General features: G+C 39.9%; 1 protein-coding gene across 3 annotated transcripts in view; it reads right to left on the bottom strand.

The window, feature by feature from the left end:
* The window catches only part of DPH6 (diphthamine biosynthesis 6), a 353170-nt gene that overhangs the window by 81311 nt on the left and 248499 nt on the right, over positions 1-23360 (bottom strand). For all 3 annotated transcript variants that reach the window (XM_054024803.1, XM_054024805.1, XM_054024806.1), the window contains one exon: positions 13836-14078. In XM_054024803.1, coding sequence (XP_053880778.1) covers positions 13836-14078 — 243 coding nt within the window. The remainder of the gene's footprint in view (positions 1-13835; positions 14079-23360) is intronic.

The following is a 23360-nucleotide window of genomic DNA, read 5'->3' as shown; positions in this document are numbered from 1 at the left end:
TGTCTTTTAATTGCTGCAATATGCTGCAATCCTCCCTGTGTGCTGAGGATGGAGTATGTTTTTAATTTTTTACTGTCTTTGTTGGAAAGTATTTAATGGAGTGAGATAAGCAGTCCATGCCTGAAATTTTGTTTTGCCAAATCCAAATCTGGCAAAAACACCTAGCATGCGTATACTTTTTGATGCCACTAACTGGATTTTTCAATGCAAAGTTCATTGATATTGATGATGATGATGGACATGCTGGGAATAGTCAAAGTAAAAGAATTAATTCAACATGGAACTAACACATTCAACCATAATATCATAATTTATAGAAAGAAAATGAAAATATAAAATGAACTGCTTGAATCAATGGAAGTAGACTAACTGGTGTTAGAATTAGCAATAGATCTTGCTATGATGTTAAATGTTATCTTATTCTATAAAGTTCACATTTATTCCACATCTTGTCATGGAAATTTGTTCTGATCTTTCCAGTTCTCTCTGATCTCTGTTTCATCCATTTCCCCAAACTCCCCATTCACTATTGCTTCATTATCACACAAAATGCATGTAACCATCTGGAAATTCTCACTTGTTACTCAAAGTTTAGAATGAAGTTTAAAAACTAAATTTAAATCCTGTAAAAGTAAAAAAAAATGCCCTCAACATCACCACATATATTAAATGTTTAAACAAATATTTCCTTTTTTAGGACAAGGAAAAGAAAAAGAGATAAAATTCTGTACAGTTTTGGCAAACCTACCACCTGAAGTTTTGTATACACCATCAAATCTGAATAAGAGATGAAAACCACTTTCACTATCCAGCTACTATTTGTGGGGAACAACATTTCAAAAGTAGTCAAAGGCCTTAGAGTACCCTTAACTCATAGATGAAATCCAACTAGGCGTGGCTTAACAGAAATCTTCTGTGATCTTAAACACAAAAAGGAAGCTTACAAAAAATGGAAACTTGGACAGATGACTAGGGAGGAGTATAAAAATATTGCTCGAGCATGCAGGGGTGTAATCAGGAAGGCCAAAGCACAATTGGAGTTGCAGCTAGCAAGGGATGTGAAGGGTAACAAGAAGGATTTCTACAGGTATGTTAGTAACAAGAAGGAGGTCGGGAAAGTGTGGGACCCTTACTGAATGGGGGAGACAACTTAGTGACAGATGATGTGGATAAAGCTGAAGTACTTAATGCTTTTTTTGCCTCCGTCTTCACAGACAAGGTCAGCTCCAAGACTGCTGCACTGGGCAGCACAGTATGGGGAGGAGGTGAGCAGCCCTCAGTGGTGAAAGAACAGGTTAAGGACTATTTAGAAAAGCTGGACATGCACTAGTCCATGGGGCTGGATCTAATGCATCTGAGGGTGCTGAGTTGGCTGATGTGATTGCAGAGCCATTATCTTTGAAAACTCATGGAAATCGGGGCAGGTCCTGGATGATTGGAAAAAGGCAAATATAATGCCCATCTTTAAAAAACGGAAGAAGGAGAATTCGGGGAACTACAGACCAGTCAGCCTCACCTCAGTCCTTGGGAAAATCATGGAGCAGGTCCTCAAGGAATCCATTTTGAAGCACTTGGAGGAGAGGAAGGTGATCAGGAACAGTCAACATGGATTCACCAAGGGCAAGTCATGCCTGACCAACCTGATTGCCTTCTATGATGAGATAACTGGCTCTGTGGATATGGGGAAAGCAGTGGACATGGATATATCTTGACGTTAGCAAAGCTTTTGATATGGTCTCCCACAGTATTGCTGCAAGTTAAAGAAGTATGGATTGGTTGTATGAACTATAAGGTGGATAGAAAGCTGACTAGATCGTTGGGCTCAACGGGTAGTAATCAACGGCTTGATGTCTAGTTAGCAGCCAGTATCAAGCGGAGTGTCCCAAGGGTCGGTCCTAGTGCTGATTTTGTTCAATATCTTCATTAATGATCTAGATGATGGGATGGATTGCAACCTCAGCAAGTTCGCAGATGATACTAAGATAGGGGGAGAGGTAGGGATAGGATAGGGATAGAGTCCAGAGTGACCTAGACAAATTGGAGGATTGGGCCAAAAGAAATATGATGAGGTTCAACAAGGACAAGTGTGGAGTCCTGCACTTAGGACGGAAGAATCCCTGCTACAGGCTCGGGACCGACTGGCTAAGCGGCAGTTCTGCAGAAAGGACCTGGGGATTCCAGTGGACGAGAAGCTGGATATGAGTCAAAAGTGTGCCCTTCTTGCCAAGAAGGCTAATGGCATATTGGGCTGCATTAGTATGAGCATTGCCAGCAGATCAAGGGAAGTGATTATTCCCCTCTATTCGGCACTGATGAGGCCACATCTGGAGTAGTGTGTCCGGTTTTGGGCCCTCCACTGCAGAAAGGATGTAGACAAATTGGAGAGAGTCCAGTAGAGGGCAACAAAAATGATTAGGGAGCTGGGGCACATGACTTATGAGAAGAGGATGAGGGAACTGGGGTTATTTAGTCTGCAGAAGAGAAGAGTGAGGGGGGATTTGATAGCAGCCTTCAACTACCTGAAGGGGTTTTCCAAAGAGGATGGAGCTAGGCTGTTCTCAGTGGTGGCAGATGACAGAACAAGGAGCAATGGTCTCAAGTTGCAGTGGGGGAGGTCTAGGTTGGATATTAGGAAAACTATTTCACTAGGAGGGTGGTGAAGCACTGAAATGGGTTACCTAAGGAGGTGGTGGAATCTCTGTCCTTGGAGGTTTTTAAGGCCTGGCTTGACAAAGCCCTGGCTGGGATGATTTAGTTGGGGTTGGTCCTGCTTTGAACAGGGGGTTGGACTAGATCACCTAATGAGGTCTCTTCCAACCCTAAACTTTAGGAAAAGAAAGAAAAACACATTTAAAGCCTTAATTCTCACCCAGAGATGATCAGAATCAATATATTCTTATTGGCCCAACTGTACCCACCTACACTGTAGCTGCACCATGTTTTGGAGGCACAAGGAATTGTTGAAAACTACCTTAATGCACACCTAAACTGCACACCTTAATGCATCCTTTGGGAACAAGAGCCCCCAAAGTGAATGGGGACAGATGGAAAGAAAGTGGGGCCATGGCTTTGCTAGACCACCCAGCTGAGCTGGCTGGGCACTCAGGGAGGAGTATAGTGCACCAGTTGAAAGGGGGTATCATTGGGTTTACTCCCTTTGTGCTGTGGGGACTCCTGCAAGCAGTTCCTCCTGGAGTTCCCCTTGGGGCAAAGAAGCTTGACACCACACAGTGAGAACAGCCTAAAAGACACAATTCAACCCTTACTGAGTAAAGTACTTAAACAGATTAAATTAATAAAATTTTGCAGCCAGAGTCACTGTTATATCATTATACAATAAATATTTGGAATATTTCCATCTATCAATAATGCCATCTGTCCCATCCAATACAAATGGACTACAATCCATATGGCTTATTTCTTCTATTGATTACTCTGATGAATGAGTTAGCAAAACCACTCACAAAATCATCATATTACATGACAATGTCATTAAAAAGATGCGAAGAAAAGAAAAACACAAGATGATACTTATCCTGAAAACTGTCAGTTCAATCTACAGGAAGTTTTAGAAACGTTATGCTATAAACTTAAAAAAAAAAAAAAAAAGGGGGGGGGAGCTCTGAACGTTAACTACTGGGTTAGCCAGAAACTGCCCTAGCACCCGAACACAGAAAATTATTATTAGTAATTATTTATATTACAGTAACTTGTAAAGTGTACTGCCTGCTTTACAGACATTCAGGAAGACACAGTCCCTGCCCCAAAGCATGTACAAGATGCATGAAAAGTGGGGGAACAGAGGAGAAGGGTTACAACATACAAAGTGATTGGGGTGATAACTCCAAATGGCTTGTTAGTTCCAATTATTTTTTCGCCTTTGACTATTCATATTCTTACCCTTGTCTATATTCTATTTTAATTGCTTCTGCTATTATCTTTTGTTTTATCTTGACTTTAACCCTTGCCTACCTCTCAAGTATTTACTTCCACCATAATCACCATGTAATAACAATCCATATGACTTGCTGACCCACTGTTTCCGGCTTGGTCCCTGTGCTGGTGGCATGGGCAGGTAAGGGGAAGGAAAACTTTTTTGCCCCACAAGCTTCTCCTGTGCCTCACTGCTGGTGCAGTATCTTCCTGGGGACTGGGCTTTTAAAAGGGTTGCCTTTCTGAAGAAATAAGAACTGGTGCTGACTCTGACGTCCTCTGTCTAGCTTTTCAAAAAATTCTGAGTGAAACCTTGTTTGCAAAGAAACTCAGATTCTCACTATGTCTAAAGCAGCAAGGGAAGCTTTTCAGTTACCACCATGCAACACTCAATACTTCTACAGGCATTTTGTGATTACTAAACATTTATATGTCTGTAACACATTTCAGCCAGAAGGATCCCAAAGTGTTCAACACTGCTTAGGTAAGGAATCACTCACCAACACTGAAATGTTGCCATAATCAGTGTTGAACACAGCGGCTGCTGAGCAGCACCCAGCTATGATACACAAAAGCTCACAGCAGAAAATGGAAATTCCTGTTGCCATCTGAATCACAAGTGAAATTGGCCTAGATACTGGGGTTAGCTTCCCTATTCTTACAAAAAATACCCTTTTGATCTTTAATAACCACAGATGGTCAGGATCTTAGCGTTCTGGTTCATCTGAAAGACAATACCTCCAGCAGTACTGTCATCTGCTAACACCATCCTGGGGCATTGGTTCAGTACTGAATCACAGGGAACAGTGTGTGATGAGCCACTATGGAATTCATCCAGTATCTGTGCTTTCCTTGGAAGTCTAATAAACGTATTGCCCAGGCCTATCACGACTTAAATTATAAAATCTGGTAAGATTACAGACAGAAGCTATATAATTGCAGGAAATTGATGGTACCCTGCATGAATGTTCTTAAATAATCTTTTACCATCACCTCCCGTTCATAATTCAGTATTTCTGATGTTATCTTGGATCAAATGGAACAACAGATCTTTATTTACTGAAATAGACAAAAACAAACAAAGCTGAGTTGGAAGTTATACAAGAATATTATTGATAGGTGGTGCACTTTCTAAAACAATTCAAAATCTTAGAAATTAGATGTCTTTCAAAACCCAGTAAATTTCCACACATAGTTCAGAAGCCTAATTTATGAATTTACTTTGGGATTGACACATTTTTAAAAAACAAGAGAAATGAATTTTCTAAGAACATTATGCAATATATTTCATAACAGCAGTGACTTGGTTCTTAACCTGTTTTCCTCCATTTGAAGTTAAACTATTGCATGAATAGAATGAGGTGAGAATCTTTTACCAGGTATTAGGGGTTTTCTTCCCCTTTCACATTCCTTCAGTCTCGTTTTGAGGTAATGATCAAGTGATCTCTCTCCTGCCATACATCTCCATCCTCTGACAAACAGAGGCTAGGGACACCATTCCTTACCCATCCTGGCTAATAGCTATTAAGGGACTTAACCTCCATGAATTTATCTAGTTCTCTTTTAAACCCTGTTATAATCCTAGCCTTCACAACCTCCTCTGGCAAGGAGTTCCACAGGTTGACTGTGTGCTGTGTGAAGAACTACTTCCTTTTATTCGTTTTAAACCTGCTGCCCATAATTTCATTTGGTGGCCCCTAGTTCTTATATTATGGGAACAAATAAATAACTTTTCCTTATTCACTTTCTACACACCACTCATTATTTGATATACCTCTATCATATCCCCCCTTAATCTCCTCTTTTCCAAGCTGAAAAGTCCTAGCCTCTTTAATCTCTCCTCATATGGGACTCATTCCAAACCCCTAATCATTTTAGTTGTCCTTCTCTGAACCTTTTCTAATGCCAGTATATCTTTTTTGAGATGAGGAGACCACATCTGTACGCAGTATTCAATATGTGGGCATACCATGGATTTATATAAGGGCAATAAGGTATTCTCCGTCTTATTCTCTATCCCTTTTTAAATGATTCCTAACATCCTGTTTGCTTTTTTGACTGCCGCTGCACACTGCGTGGACGTCTTCTGAGAACTATCCACAATGACTCCAAGATCTCTTTCCTGATTAATTGTAGCTAAATTAGCCCCCATCATATTATATGCATAGTTGGGGTTATTTTTTCCAATGTCCATTACTTTACATTGGTTTCTGTAAAGGGAAATCATTAAATTTCATTTGCCATTTTGTTGCCCAATCACTGAGTTTTGTGAGATCTTTTTGAAGTTCTTTACAGTCTGCTTTGGTCTTAACTATCTTGAGCAGTTCAGTATCGTCTGCAAACTTTGCCACCTCACTGTTTGCCCCTTTCTCCAGATCATTTATAAATAAGTTGAATAGGATTGGTCCTAGGACTGACCCTTGGGGAACACCACTAGTTACCCCTCTCCATTCTCAAAATTTACCATTTATTCCTCCTCTTTGTTCCCTGTCTTTAACTGGTTCTCAAGCCATGAAAGAATCTTCCCTCTTATTCCATGACAACTTAATTTACGTAAGAGGCTTTGGTGACCTTGTCAAGGTTTTCTGGAAATCTAAGTACACTATGCCCACTGGATCCCCCTTGTCCACATGTTTGTTGACCCCTTTCAAAGAACTCTAATAGATTAGTAAAACATGATTTCCCTTTAAAGAAACCATGTTGACTTTTGCCCAACAATTTATGTTCTTCTATGTGTCTGACTATTTTATTCTTTACTATTGTTTCAACTAATTTGCCCGGTACTGACATTAGACTTACCGGTCTATAATTGCCGGGATCACCTCTAGAACCCTTTTTAAATATTGGCGTTACATTAGCTATCTTCCAGTCATTGGGTACAGAAGCTGATTTAAAGGACAGGTTACAAACCATAGTTAATAGTTCCGCAATTTCACATTTGAGTTCTTTCAGAACTCTTGGGTGAACGCCGTCTGGTCCCAGTGATGTTTATCCATTAATTAATAAGTTAAGTTTATCAATTAATTCCAAAACGTCCTCTAGTGACACTTCCATTTGTGACAATTCCTCAGATTTGTCACCTACAAAGGATGGCTCAGGCTTGGGAATCTCCCTAACATTCTCAGCAGTGAATATTGAAGCAAAGAATTCAGTTAGTCTCTCCGCAAAGACTTTATCGTCTTTAAGTGCTCCTTTTGTATCTCAATCGTCCAGGGGCCCCACTGGTTGTTTAGCAGGCTTCCTGCTTCTGATGTACTTAAAAAACATTTTGTTATTACCTTTTGAGATTCTGGCTAGCTGTTCTTCAAACTCCTTTTTGGCTTTTCTTATTACATTTTTACACTTAATTTGGCAGTGTTTATGCGCCTTTCTATTTACCTCACTAGAATTTGACTTCCACTTTTTAAAAGATGCCTTTTTATCTCTCACTGCTTCTTTTACATGGTTGTTACTGTGATTTTTAATTTGGGGTATATATTTCAGTTGGGCCTCTATTATGGTGTCTTTAAAAAATGTCCATGCAGCTTGCAGGGATTTCACTCTAATCACTGTACCTTTTAATTTCTGTTTAACTAACCTCTTCATTTTTGCATAGTTCCCCTTTCTGAAATTAAATGCCACAGTGTTGGGCTGTTGAGGTGTTCTTCCCACCACAGGAATGTTAATTGTTATTATATTATGGTCACTATTTCCAAGCTGTCCTGTTATAGTTACCTCTTGGACCAGATCCTGCGCTCCACTGAGGACTAAATTGAGAATTGTCTCTCCCCTCATGGGTTCCTGTACCAGCTGCTCCAAGAAGCAGTCATTTAAAGTATCAAGAAATTTTGTCTCTGCATTTCGTCCTGAGGTGACATGTACCCAGTCAATATGGGGATAACTGAAATCTCCCACTATTACTGAGTTCTTTATTTTGATATCCTCTTTAATCTCCCTTAGCATTTCATCGTCACTATCACTGTCCTGCTCAGGGGGTCGATAATGTTCTCCCACTTTTCATGTATCTTGTACATTCTTTGGGGCCGGGACTGTGTCTTCCCGAATGTCTGTAAAGCAGGTAGTACACTTTTCAAGTTACAGTAATATAAATAATTATTAATAATAATTTTGTGTGTTCAGGTGCTAGGGCAGTTTCTGGCTAACCCAGTAGTTAACGTTTAGAGCTTCTCCCTTTTTTATTTTTAGTTTTTATTTTTTTTAAGTTTATAGCATAACGTTTCTAAAACTTCCTGTAGATTGAACTGACAGTTTTCAGGATAAGTATTCCCCCCCCGCGCATGACCTGTACTGTCCTTCAGATATATTTTGTACCCCAGAATGATTGTGTCCCATTGATTGTCCCCACTCCACCAGGTTTCTGTGATGCCTATTATATCAATATCCTCCTTTAACACGAGGCACTTTAGTTCACCCATCTTATTATTTAGACTTCTAGCATTTGTGTACAAGCACTTTAAAAACTTGTCACTGTTTATTTGTCTGCTCTTTTCTGATGTGTCAGATTCTTTTTTATGTGAATGTTTCTCATCTGATCTGGCCCATACTTTATCCTCTTCCATCCTCTCCTCCTGACAAAAACCTAGAGAATCTCTATCAATAGACTCTCCTCTAAGAGAAGTCTCTGTCTGATCCACGTGCTCCTCTGCAGCAATCAGCTTTCACCCATCTCTTAGTTTAAAAGCTCTGCAACCTTTTTAATGTTAAGTGCCAGCAGTCTGGATCCACTTTGGTTTAGGTGGCGCCCATCTTTCCTGTATAGGTTCCCCCATCCCAAAAGTTTCCCCAGTTCCTAATAAATCTAAACCCCTCCTCTCTACACCATCGTCTCATCCACGCATTGAGACTCTGAAGCTCTGCCCGCCTACCTGGCCCTGCTCGGAACTGGAAGCATTTCTGAGAATGCTACCATAGAAGTTCTGGATTTCAGTCTCTTTCCTAGCAGCCAGGACCTCTCTCCTACCCTTCCCTATGTCATTGTTACCTACATGTACCACGACCACTGGCTCCTTCCCAGCACTACACATAAGTCTATCTAGATGCCTCAAGAGATCTGCAACCTTTGCACCAGGCAGGCAAGTCACCATACGGTTCTCCCGGTCATCACAAACTCAGCTATCTATGTTTCTAATAATCGAATCTCCCATTACTAACACCTGCCTTTTCCTAATGACTGGAGTTCCCTCCCCCGGAGGGGTAACCTAAGTGTAAGAGGATACCCCAACATCATCTGGAAGGAGGGTCCCAACTATGGGAAGGTTTCCCTCTGCTCCCGTTAACTGCTCTCCTTCCCTGAGCCTTTCATCCTCCTTAACAGCACAGGGGCTGTCTGACCAGAGGTGGGACAAATCTACAGTGTCCCGGAAAGCCTCATCAACATACTTCTCTGCCTCCCTTAGCTCCTCCAATTCCTCCACCCTGGCCTCCAAAGCCCGTACGCGGTCTCTGAAGGCCAGGAGCTCCTTGCACTAAATGCACACATATGCCACCCGCCCACAGGGCAGGTAATCTTACATGCTACACTGGTCAAAGAAAAATAGAAAGGAAATCAGTGGATTGGTGCTGATATACTAGCCTTGACTAACACATCTTTTACTTACTGCTTCTGGTGAAGCCATGCAATGTTTCTAATTGTTGCTGCTCAGTACGGTGAGAGAAAAGGTATATATGACAAACAGCAATTGACACCTGAAATGAGGAAAAAAACTAATATTTTCAGTTTAGTTTAGTTTAGTAATATGGTAAATGAAATTGCTTTAACTGAAATGTATTATTATTTATTTGTATTGCAGTAGTGCCCAGAAGATCCTACAGGTCCCATTATGCTAGCCACTTCACAAATACATAGTAACAGTCAACCCTTGCCCTGAAGAATTTACAATTTAAACAGATTACGTATACAGACAAAGGGCACAGAGAAGTAATGTGGCTTGCTAAAAGGTAATTTAGCCAGAAAATAGAAGAGCCAGGAACAGAAGAAAGGTCTCTTAGCTCTCAGACTAGTTCCATGTTCATTATATCATGCTGTCTCTGCATGACAATAGTTCTTTAATATTTTGATACATGTTTGAAAGTGGGTATCAGTGAAGTAATTTGGACAGTCGGAAACCATCTTCATTTTTTCAAGATAGGTAACAATGCCTAATGAATAGTGCTTATTTCTATCATTGAGGATAGTGATAAGAAAGGGACTAAACAGAACTATGGGTCTGATCCTGTGGCCCTGATTCAGACTAAGCTCCGATCGACTTCATGTTCATGCTCTACATTATCATCTTCCTAGAAGTATATCATCTTCCTAGAAGTCCCTTCCTTTGGACTGAATTCACTTCTGTCCTACACAATTTATGTATTATATTTTGTACTCTTCTATATTATTGACATCAAATATATAGAATTATTCAACTGAAGTTTTAGAAAAATGTTATTTATGCAGGAGAAATTCATCTCACATCTTTATGATACCCTACTAATAATTTTTTGGTGTTCCATAAATAAGCCTTGGCAGTTGAGAAGTATGATATATATTATTTAGGAACAATGTTAAATACAAATACCTCAGTAATCACACTACACTGTCATTTCTCTGTTAAATTCAGAACATTCAACAATCAAACACAAGTCTGAAAGCCCTTTAAAAATTTAATTAAATCTGTGGTTTATGTCTGGTCTGGAAGAAATGAGCTCGAACTGAATAATTTTATTTGCACAGTTACACACAGTCTGTTTTTCATGGAATGACTGAAACTGAATAATTCCCATCTATACATTGTTTGCTCTTATTAGGTAACCCGTAGGTTGCTATTCATTCATGCCTATCTTTGGCCAATGCTTGAAACGAAGAAAACTCTTTTGACTAACAGGCTGGCTGTTTTATTTGGCTAGAATAGAACATTATTTCATGCTATAATGACCCAGGGCTGTAGTATTGGGACATCAGCAAAGAAAGGGAACACACAATAAAAGAAGAGAGAAAATCCTCTCTCTTTAATGCACACACCTTTCAGTGTGCAGCCACAGTGCCTTGTCTGCTCACAGAAAAGTAATACTAAGGCTTTCTCCAGTTTGGTTCAAAGGGATTTGTTAAGTAAGTGCCAGATCCAGGAAGCCTGGAGGTCTCCTGGCTTCTTTGCCTCCACAGATTAGGAGAAGGAGAAGTACAGCTCTCTAGTTTCCCCAAGGCCTTCAAGCCTCCTGGCTCTATTCCTCCCTGGTCAGAGGAGAGAGAGAACACTCAATTCTCCATAAGAATGCCTAATCTATTATTTCCCCTTCCACACAAACCTTGATGGATCAAGGAGACTCTTCTGTTTCCAGCTGGCAGGCCAGGCAGCTTCTCAGAGAAAAACAGGACTCCCTTTGATAGAAGGGAGTTACCTCTTTCCCTGCCTTAATGTGGGCTTTACATAAACCATCCCCCACCAGTAAAGGCTTCAACACACTAAAAAAACACAGCATCCACACCTCTCTTTCCCGAGCATGATTATAGAGGAAGTGGTAGGAAACTGGTTATAGCAACATTTAACTTCCAATGATATTTTTAAGAACCGTCCAACCCATCTTCAGGCCAAGCCAAGGCACAGAACTGTTTCAATGATGGACAATCTCCCAAGATGACTAACAACACTGAAAAATGTGATGCTTTTTAATCTTTCCTATGTTTTTGACACTGCCACTCATGAAGGATTGACCTCCTTATGGGACCTGAGAGGAGTTTATGAAGTGGCTCCAAATTGGCCTAACAAATCCCACAGAGTGCTATTGGGGAGCTAATCCTTCTCCCCAAAAGTCCTGCAAGGCTCATACCTGTCACTGCTCTAATTTAAATTCTCTTGAGACAATCATGAGCTGACCTGGGCTATGATACCAGCAATATCCTGATGACATGCAGTTCTATATATATGCATTTTTCCCCTTGCCCAAACAGCCCTATCTCCCAGCAATTTCAGTACATGGAGGAAATTTGAGAGTGGATGAAGACTGGCTGGGTCACATTGTACCCAGTAAAGACTTGAAACAGACTAGGAGGAAAAGGGAAGCGATTCCAAGAATTGGCAACCACCACCAATTTGCCTTCAAATGAGGGCACACACTTCCCATAGACAAAATGGTGTCTATGGCCATGTTGCACTCATCAATGCCCTTGACAAATAGCTAGACACACCAAAAGCACCTTCCTCCAGTTGTCAGCTAACATGAAAAACTTGACTCTTCTCTCCCTGACAATTGTGGTCCTGGAATGGGACTGCATAAGATGTTTGTGAAATTGTCCCATCTGGTGTATCATGAGATTATCCATCTCCTCAATGATTCCAGCTGAAGAGAGCATATTACACTGGTGCTCTGGAATCAGCACTGGATTTCCATTCACTAATAGTTCCACTTAGAGGTTATGCTATTAATCTATAAAACCCTTAAATGTGTAGAAGCATATTATCTTAAGGACCATGTTACCTTAAGGAAATGCCATGGCAGCTGCAATCCTCTGACATAAATATGATTAACAAGTATAAATTCTAAGAAGAAGGAGATAGGGAACATTCTCCACAGGAAACAGGAAGAGTCTAAGGGCTTGTCTACACTTAGAAATTTTACAAAATATCTGTTATGGAATAATTTTTCTGGAATAGCTATTTTGATAAATTTCTAAGTGTAGATAAGCCATAAATTGCCTTATTTAGATCATGCTGTAATGACTCACCTTTTTGCCAGTGCATGCTCCTGAGAAAGGACTGGAGCAGATGAAAAAAATCTGACATTATGCCCCAAAAAAAGAAGCTACAGGAAGTGCAACATGCACAAATACTACAGTTGAATTAAGAAACTGAGATCCAAGGTTGGTAGAGCTAAATGAGTAGTAGGTGAAGGCCAGGAACTCTAGAGAGGCAGCACACTCATTCTCAGAGAAATGGAAGGCATTATTCATTAGAGTTCCCTTCCAATAAATGAAGGAGAAATGTGATGGTCTTTGAGTAAAATTCTGTTCATCCCTCCTCATTCAAATAGAGGGCTGCACTGATACAGAGGCGCTGAAAGTGGAGGGGGCAGAAATAAGGGGAAAGGAAGGTTACTGAGTAGAGTTCAGAAGGTTCCTTGAATATTTGTATTACACATGAACTCAACTTCAAAACAGTTTCTTCTGCTCTAGCTATCTGTTCCCCTTAGAAGTCAGAACATGTTGAGTCACTTATGGTAATTATGTACTAATTATCTCAAGTTTATCTACCTGTAAAATGGACACTATGCAGAAGTGTAGTGACCATTCATTATTTAATGCCTGTAAAGTTCTTTGAGATCATTCAAGAAAAAAATGGAACAGGAATATAAAGTATTATTATTGCATCATAAGAAATCATTGTGCAAATTATTATATTGTCAGAGAGGATATGAGTCACTAATAACCATGCAAACTTGCTCAGGAAAGAATTTGGCCTTATGTGTTCAGGTGAAAAATAAGCAGTAAAAGCTAATGAATTCCATTTACATGAAAATATCGCTTATAATAAACACGGAAACAAGAAAACCAGCAGAATAATTCAAAAAACATTCAGAGAAACTGCCCAACACCTTTACAGAAGATACACAGGCAGAACTATTTCAAATTGAATATTGTTCAAATTTTTTCAGGAGGGATTGGCTGTTCGTAAAGAATTTTTTAACTTATTGCTTTGGGGAATTAAGACAAAGTTAGTGATGACTATAACTTTCTATTAAGCAATTTTCCTTCTCAATTCTACACAGCCACTTATGAGCCAGAACATAACAGCTCAAACCTTATTAAATCAGTTTTACTTGAACCCTTCTGAAATGCACTGAGAAAATTCTGATATTACTGCAAGACTCAGAAAAACCTTTTTATAAACTGACTTTTTTTTTTAAACTAGAAAGAAGAAAATGGATCTTACCTTTTTAAGTTTGCTTAATTTCTTTTGCCATATAGCGCGAGCGACAGGAATGTACTTGCTGTCAGTTACATAACAATTTGCCATAAGGATGTGGTGGAGTTCAATGTTGTGGCTCATAGCTTTAAGGACTTTCTCGACATGGCTTAGGGAAACTGTAGCCTCCGTTTGTATGCCACCACCTACAAGCTGCATGGTACAAGGTACTAATGCAATCTGTCCAGCACAGTATAGAACTTCTCCAATCTAGAAGAGAATAAGAAAAAAAAAAAAACAAGTTTGAATTTTTCTTTCCTTTTTATAAGCATTCTCTTTCTGCACTTGCTGTTCTCTGTGATCGAAGAAGCACCTCTGACTTTGCCGCAAATGGAGCAAGTATGCCAACCTAAAGGTCATTTTCGACAGGGATTTAGTTACACTATAAAAGTATCACACTGTAATAAACTTTAGCCACAGAGTTAATACATGGATGGTCAAATGTGCATAATCTTCAAAAGAATCAGCCATGAACTGATGAAATAAGTCTAGAAATATGTAAATTTAACCTTTCACAATGTCACAATATTTCTCTGCAATCACTGAAAGGGTTTGTGTCAAGTTAAAAATAAGTTGTTTACAGCCTGATAACTCAGGTATGTAGAAAAATGGATCATTTTACTTCTACAATTTATAGACAACAATATTTTTCATTATTTTAAGGCAATCATATCAAGGTAACCATTCCCTACAGTGTATTAACCTAACAGCTCTGTTTGACGTTAAATTTTGCTATTGTTTCTACAACATGCCAATCCCCAAATATGCTGAATGGTTGGCTGCTTCTGCTTTCTCCAAGTACATTTGCACAATCTACAAAGTTTCCAGGAGGTTAAACAGGTGGAGTTGTGGCCTACTGTATGTTATGGGTTTTTTTTACATGTATGCATGACGACTCTGGTTTGCTGCTCCTTACATTTTTTTATTTTATTTTTATTTCTTTAGATGTATACAAACAGTACAAAGGCAACTATCCATAATACTTTTGGTGCCCTTGACATAACTTAAGTATCATTAAAAATAATACCCAGCTAATGGGCAGTTGTACAATTCATGATAAGCCACCATCAAGGAACAGGACACTGATGATTGCTGAAGAAGAATCTTTCTGGGACCTAGGGTGTTGGGTTTACCTTCCAGAAATCTAACTAGAATGCCTGTTTGCTTCAAGAGCTAATTGGTTGCCAGATATACTGCTCAGACAGGGTAGCTGAACAACATATGTTATTTTGCAGCTAAAGCATAGCTAGTTTGGGCTGCTTTTCACAAGCTTATCGGGCAAGACCTACTGGGCAAGACTCTCAAGACCTACATTCTCACCACAGCTAACAGAGAAACATTGGTTCCAACTGTTCAGATATCTTCAGGACTTATGAATTTAATGTAAACATCAAGATCCTTCATTTCCCTTTTCTTTATTTCTCTAAGGAGTCTATACAATTTCTGAGCAGTGAATGTTACTCCACATGACACAAAAACTAAGTACAGAAGTTGGATGTATAGTGGGTGTAAGCAGCTTTGAAGCCAGCACAGGAAACATATTGCTGTAAGTAGAGAGAGTTGGGGAAAAGCTCTGCTTCACTATGTAAAATGGATTGTGTAAGAATTCTTTATGAGAAATTTTGCAGAACTTTTTGTATAAACTGTATAAATTCCTCAGAATTAAGGCTAAGTAATAAAGAAATCTGTGTCCTGGAAGACATGGCAATCAAACCATGTGACAGACCCATATGCAACTCCAAATCTGTCCTCATAACTGTCTGTGTCTCACAAAAGACTCACACATGTAACTATTGGAAGAGTGTCTTACACAATTTGGCATACAAATTCTATGATTAGCAGCTGAAGAGGGGGAGGAGGCACAGAGGAAGCATAATAGACTAGCTGACACCCATCAAATGATCTTTTAAAACTGTATAAGATGTCTAAAATATTGTTTTGATAATGCTATATATAACCCCGAATTTTGAAAAAAGAAATGCAAGCAATATTTTGGTTAAAAAGAACAATTTTTTTTTTTTTTTTTAAGGCTCTTCTATTTTAAAATATGTGCCACTGAACAAGGGAGTCCAGCCAGCTATCAAGAGGCATACTGACAAGATAGGAAGCAAATCCAGGAAGATATGATTCAGAGAGGCACAGGTTTATTTTTGAAAAAGAGGCCTTTGTTCTCACCTCCGCTAAATTAAATCTTTGGATAAGACAAAGCCTCCAGTGCAGGTAATTTGTAATCTTCTATAGAGAAATCTCCCCAGCACCACTTCTCCTTCCCCTGTTAGGCCCCTGGCTTTACATGCATCACCCATGTTAATTACTAGATAGACAGAAGAGCTGTTCAACCAGTTCATTTCCTCTATTCTTGAGCAGATTGTTTGAGACATAATATGAATACTAATTAATGATAAAATATCTGTCAGTGTTTTGAAATATGCACTAAGACAGCATTTTCTTAAAGTCTCCTGGATAGTTCCAATACAATTAGCCCTGCTGGTCATAAGCAGGGTCAAAACAAAACTCTGAAAGATTTGAGCAAAACTGGCAATACTTTTGGCTCAAATTCAGTGGGAATTGTGCAGAGATTTAAAAACAACAACAAAAACCCCCAACAACCTTTTTTTACCCCTCTGGTCTTAACATACTTGTTTGCATCTTAAGACATAATTAATGGAAAAACTGTATTCCCAAGATGCCACCATGTTATAAAAAGGTGAGTGCCAGTGGTGGGAAGAAAGAGAAGCAATCAAAATAAGGTCACAGATTATTAGCAACTATTTTGCAGAGGGACATAGCTTAAGTTAAAAGGGGAAGGGGAAGCACATCCCTCTCCTCCTCTTTCCCAATGGCTTGATCATGGCATACAGCTATCAATAAACAAATAATCAACAAGGGCAAAGCAGCAAATAACAAAGTATTTTAGCAGGTTTCAGAGGGCTGTCTGTACAGTGTTTTAAATACTATACAGAAAGGGGATAGCAAAGTAAAAACCCATCTAAAGACTCCATACTATCTCATTTGCAGTATTGAAATCATACAACAGGAGATGTCACAATGTATGATGGCAATCCTTGTGTTGTGAAAGTGCTGGGCAAAACCTTGCTAAAGCTTTGCAACAGTTTCTTTGGAACCTCTATGACGACAATGGACAATTTAACAGACTACAGTTTCACAGAATATCGAGTCCAGAGAACCAACATTATCAATGGAAACAGAAGTGCAATATAATTGTTATGCATTCACACACCAATGTCATCATTCCATTTGCACTGTGAATTTTATTTCCATTGTAGCCCATTAAAATATTTCCTACGTTAAAATTCCATTAAAGATCTGATAAACCAGCAAATGAAAGCACTCTCTGACTTAAGGCTTGTCCTTCTGGGCCAGATTCCGATCTCAGTTACACCAATCTACATCCAGAGTAACTCCACAGGAGTCAATGGAATCGATTTGGATTTAGATTGTCGTAAATGATTCTACAGATCCTTGCACCTTGTGTGTCACTTTACACCTGTGCAAAATGCAAAAGTGGGTCTAATAAACTATCAATCTATGTTCATTTTGCGTAGGTGTAAACGACTACACAAAGTGCAAGGCAAAGGAGAAACAGGCCCCCAAAGTCTTTAGTTCTCCCTGTTATAGCTAGGAATGCCAACCTTTCAGTGGTTGAATTCTCTTATATATTCTAGCTGTGCTGCAACATCTAAGCACAATACAAGGCCAGATCATGGCACGTTCTGCATGCTGGAGCAAAGGAGATGTAAGGTACCCTCTTACTTCCAGTTGCTGCCTACCCCTAACACTGCTCTCACTGGGAGAGGGAAAGTAGACTGCAGAGCCGAAATGTAACCCTCTTCTTTCTCCCCCCATCAAAATAAGGTGAGCAGGAAGGAATGGCTGGAGTCTTGGTTCTGCCTCTCCAACATGCCAGGTAGCGTAGCTGGTGTATGCTGTGCCAGGTATAGATCTGGTACAGTGTGCTCTCACCACAGAGAAGCTCACAAATTGAGAGTGTCAAATTCCCCAGTGGGCTACTTCTGAAGAACCACAACAATGCACTGCTCCTTACTCTGGCTCATGGCAAATCTATGGGTGAGTCCACAAAGGGTGAGATATACACAGACAAAAATCTTTGTCACTTTAATTCAAACACAATATAATTGTACCTCCTTTATTTATTATTTCATAACAAATAGCTTATGTGTATAAAATTGAAGATTCCACTTAATAAAACAGGTGAGCGAATAAGCCACAATGCATTATTTCACAAATTCAAATTTTGAGCAGGGCATGCCAACTTTTAGCTGAAGTTAAGACTCCTTTTCCACTAGCACAGACTCTAAATCAGTGCAATTAAGACCACTTTGTAATTTACACTCATTGTCTAATACACTGTTACCAGTAACACGTTCAGAAGTGACCTATATTACACAGGCCTCCAAGCACTAAATAAAACTTCCACAGTTCTGTTCCAGTAAGTCCTGAGCCAAACGTAAAACAATGGATTGTTTGAAGACTGTCTTTCTTTGGGTTGTTCCAAAAGTCCTGCTTAGAATACCTTCCTTAGAATACCTTCACTGGCTAATCCTCATAATGGCACTAGCATTGGAACACATTCTTTTTCTATGCTTGCAAAGGAATTGGAGTAGGAGAAGAGAGTTAAAGGAAAATAACTGAGGGGAGTTCCTAAGAAAGAAAGAAAGAAAGATTTGAAATCATGCTAAATCTTGGTAGTATTTTGTTCCATGTTCTGTCCCATGTAAATTGTTTATATAACTTCCAAGTACACTGTAATATATCTTTGTTTATATACGGATTTTAAATTCCCAGTGAACATGTTTGATCATATTCACAAAAGCTGCAAGTTTTTTAAACAGACAATATTATAGGCACAATTGCAAACTATCCTGATAAAAAACGAAAGATAGAAAAAATAGCAGCTCTATCAGGAGCTGTTTAATGACTTGAAAATAAAAAAGAAATCCTACAAAAAGTGTAAACACGGACACATGCTAAGGAGGAATACAAAAGAGTGGCACAAGCATATAGGGACAAAATCAGAAAGGCCAAGACACAAAATGAGTTACACCCAGCAAGGGACATAAAAGGGAAAAAGAAGAGGTTCTATTAATGCATTAGGAGCCAGAGAGAGAGAGAAGAACTACACTTCCCTTCACTAAGGAGGGAGGGAGAGCTAATAACTGATGACATCAAGAAGGCTGAGTTTAATACTTATCTTGCATCAGCCTCTACTAAAAAGGTTAATGGTGATCAAATACTCAACACAATTAATATTGACAACAAAGGGAAGAAACACAAGCCAAAATAGGGAAAGAACAGGTTAAAGAATGTTTAGATAAGTAAGTCAGTAGGGCCTGATGAAATTTATTCTAGGGCACTTAAGGCACTAGCTGAAGCAATCTCAGAACCATTATCAATTATCTTTGAGAACTCATGGAGGACAAACGAGGTCCCAGAGGACTGGATAAGGGCAAACACAGTACCTATCTTTAAAAAGAGGAATAAAGAGGATCCAGGGAATTAAACCAGTCAGCCTGACTTTAATAATTTGTTCCAGTGTCTTTCCAGGTATCAAACAATTAATTTGTAAGCACCTTGAGAATAACAGGGTGATACATAATAGCCAACATGGATTTAGCAAGAACAAATCATGCCAAACCAACCCAATTTCCTTCCAAAATGGGGAATGTTATATGTAAGACATGGGAAGTAACAGTCCTGCTCTATTTGGCACTGGTGAGACCTCTACTGTGTCTAATTCTGGGGAGCCACACTTTAAGAAAGATGTGGATAAACCGGAGGGAGTCCAGAGAAGAGCAAAACTGATAAAAGGTTTAGAAAACCAGCCCGATGAGGAAATGTTATAAAATCTGGGAATATTTAATCTTCAGGAAAGAAGACTGAGGAAGGACCTTATAACAGTCTTAAAAGAGCTCAATCTGTTTATCTTAACAAAGAGGAGGTTAAGGGGTGACTTGATTACAGTATGTAAGTATATACATGGGGAACAAATATTTAATAATGGATTCTTCAATCTAGCAGTGAAATTGGCTGGAAATTGAAGCTAGACAAACTTAGAGTGGAAACAGCGTGTAATTTTTTAACTGGGAGAACAACTTACCAAGAGCAATCTTAAATAAAGGTTGGATGTTTTACTAAAAGAAATGCCCTAGGAATTATTTTGGGGAACCTCTATATGGCCTATGTTAAACAGGAAGTCAGACTAGATGATCACAATAGTGCCTTCTGGCCTTGGAATCTATGAATATGTTAAGGGCTGTTATAAAGAGGATAGTGATCAATTGTTTTCCATGTCCACTGAAGGTAGGACAAGAAGTAATGGACTTAATCCGCAGCAATGGAGATTTAAAAGGTTAGATATTAGGGAAAACTTTCTAACAATAAGGGTAGTTAAGTTCTGGAATAGGCTTCCAAGGGAGATGGTAGAATCACTATCATCAGAGATTTTAAAGCACAGGTTAGACACACCCCTTTAGAGATGGTCTTGGTTTACTTGGTCCTGCCTCAGTGCTGGGGGCTGGACTTGATGATCTCTTGAGATCCCTTTCAGCTTTATATTTCTATCATTCTGCGAACTTAAACATAATAAAAATTACACATCCAGAAACTATTTTAGAAAATGAAGTGCTAATGGGGCTAACTGGGTGCCACTAATGTACCTGATGCTGGGGGAACACCTTCTTAGCAGGAATAATTGAGAGTGTTATTTAGAATAGAACAATTAAACATTTGGACAAATATAACCCATTAAGGTCAAATCAAGCTTATTTCTAAAGGGAAATCATGCTTTCCATGCCTCAGGCTCCACCACACATCATGTGGCTGGTTCAGTTAACCTTAAGATCAAAGACGTAAGATAAGGCAGGAAACTAATAATTTTATTTACATTGTCTTCAGTTTAGCGATCTTTGCTATAATGAAATACTGGCTAATTACCTTATGTGAATGAATGCAACTAGTTTACCTGTGTATGCATAAGAAATAGAGCATAAGCTTCAAAGCAATGGTCCACAGACAATCTGCACTGCCTATTCTTCCTCAGGGGAAAGTCCTGCTTTGTTAAGAGCCTTGTCATCTTATTAGAGAGATATAAAGGAAAGCCCTGAACCTGATCCTGCCATGTCGAGTCTGCTTAAACTTTGAACAGGGGAAGTGTAAGTCGTAAGATGGAGATCTTTAAAATAATGACTTGGAATAACCTGGAAAATGCTTTAAAAGACTCACAGACTTTACATCTAAACTGCCTTTGGATTCTGACCTGTTGGGATGATTCAAGAGAGACTTTTACAAGTGAGCAGTTTATACATCTCTGCCATGAAACTTATCTAAGGACTCTACACATTTGTATGTATATTGAACTTTTAACCATTTTTAACTCTCCTCTTTCTTTTTCCTTTTATTATTAAGCCTTTAGTTTTAGTTACTAAAGGATTGGGATCAGTGTGATTATTGGGTAAGATCTGAGACTTATATTGACGTGGGGATAAGTGTCCACTCCTTTGAGATTGGTGAACCTCACATATGGTGAATCAGGTTTTCAATACCCCTCACTATATTAGACTTGGCTGTCTAGATGGAAATCAAGGGCTGGAATGCTTACACGGGATTGTACTTGGCTTCTAGTTAACCATTGTGGTGTTACAGAAGCTGTTTTGTTACTGGCTTGGTGAATCTAATGACAGAATGAATCACCAGTTTTGGGAATTGCCTGCCCTATTCCTTGCAGTCTGTCTTGAGCGTAGCATTTTCAGTGTGGCCCATCCAGGCCCCTGGTCAGTGTTCCAGCCACACCGGTATCCCACAAATCAGTTCAGAGTGAGATTAGTACATAGCCTGCTCACCGAAGAGGCCCAGAAGTGGGTTTCCCCTCTCCTCTCCTTTGTACACGGAAAGGTGGGCACCTTTGATGACCCTAATCAAGAACAGACTACAGAAGCTGCTCTCCATGCCCCCCCCCACCCAATCAGGGTCCCAGGTGTGCAGCCAAACATGCAGCCGAGTCAATGGTCTGGCTGCAGACACCCATTGGAATGAGGCCATGCAGTGAATCCACTTCAGGTAGATGCTCAATGATTCTATCAAAGATGTAACTGCCTGGGTAGAACATCCATCTAGCCTAGGAGCTTTAATTCAACTTTGCATTAGGACTCATGATCAGCCAATGGAGCAAGCTCAAGAAAAAACAGCACATTGCCTGATCCCAGCCGGCCAGAACTCTTCTGTCTTCTGTGGTTCCAGTTGTCCGACCAGACCCTGAACTTATGCAGTTGATCCAGCCCAGTCCCACCTTTCTGCGGACAAAAAGAACCATTGACAGGCATTGGGGTTGTGTCCATATTGAGAGATGCCTGGGAACACGGTAGCAGGGTGCCGGGCCAAGGCCTGGCCCAGCCCTGGGTCAGGAAATGCCAGAGCCCAGCCCCATTATTGGGGGGCTAAGGTTGAGTTGGGCTGGGTTGGTGCTTTACTCCTCCCCACAGCAAATCATGCTGCCACCTATCCAGCCACATCTTGGTAACCCCTAACCACTGCATTACCCAACTCCATCTCCCTTTTTGACTCCAGCAGTCTACCGTGCTCAACTTCCACTTACAAGTGTTTGTTAAGGGGCATTGAATTCCCATCCTCCACAAGGACTTCCCTGAGCTTCAGGCCCCATCACACATCAGACAGTCCCCTTGGAGGTCATTACTTTGGCAATCTTGTAGTTTTGGGTCATATGCACTCTGCATTTGCTACTCATCGTTGGTGTCCCCGGATCATCACACAGGAGCAGTGAATCAGGTGGTGCTCTCAATCTATACTCTGCTCCCTGTGGTGCCGACAAGTTTGCCTTCCCAGCTCCAGCAAACAGCCGTTTGCATTCTGTGGCACATTCCAGCCACTGAAGGACCCAGAATCACAATCTGAAGATTTTTCAATAGTGTCTAGAATTCCTGTCAAGTACCGAGAATATGCCAAGGTATTCGACAAACAGAAGGTGAACACTCTACCTCCTCACAGCAGTTACAATTGCCCAATAGATGTTCAACCGAGAATGGAGATTCCTTTCGGACACATTTATGCCCTAGCTAAACCTGAGTTGCATGCCTCCGGGAGTACGTCAAGGGAAATCTTGACTCCCCCAGCATGAGCACTATCTTCTTTGTGGCAAGAAGGATGCATCCGTCTGACCTTGCATTGATTATCAAGCCCTAAATAAGATCGCCATCCACAATCCATACCCACTTCCTCTGATAATCAAACTCCTGGAAATAATCCATTTGGCTTGGGTCTTCACAATGCTAGACCTGCATGGAGCATACAACTTGGTCAGAATCTGGTAGGATATGAATGGAAGACAGCATTTCAGACCAGATATGGCAATTTCAAATATGGCCATGTTGTTTGGTCTGTGTAAAACCCCTGCTACCTTCCAGCATTTCATGAATGACTATTTCAGAGAAAACCTCG

Source organism: Malaclemys terrapin, chromosome 4 (assembly GCF_027887155.1).
Source record: "Malaclemys terrapin pileata isolate rMalTer1 chromosome 4, rMalTer1.hap1, whole genome shotgun sequence".
Classification (NCBI taxonomy): domain Eukaryota; kingdom Metazoa; phylum Chordata; order Testudines; family Emydidae; genus Malaclemys; species Malaclemys terrapin.
The sequence above is the reverse complement of the archived record's forward strand: the minus strand, read 5'-3'. Positions and strand labels throughout refer to the sequence as shown.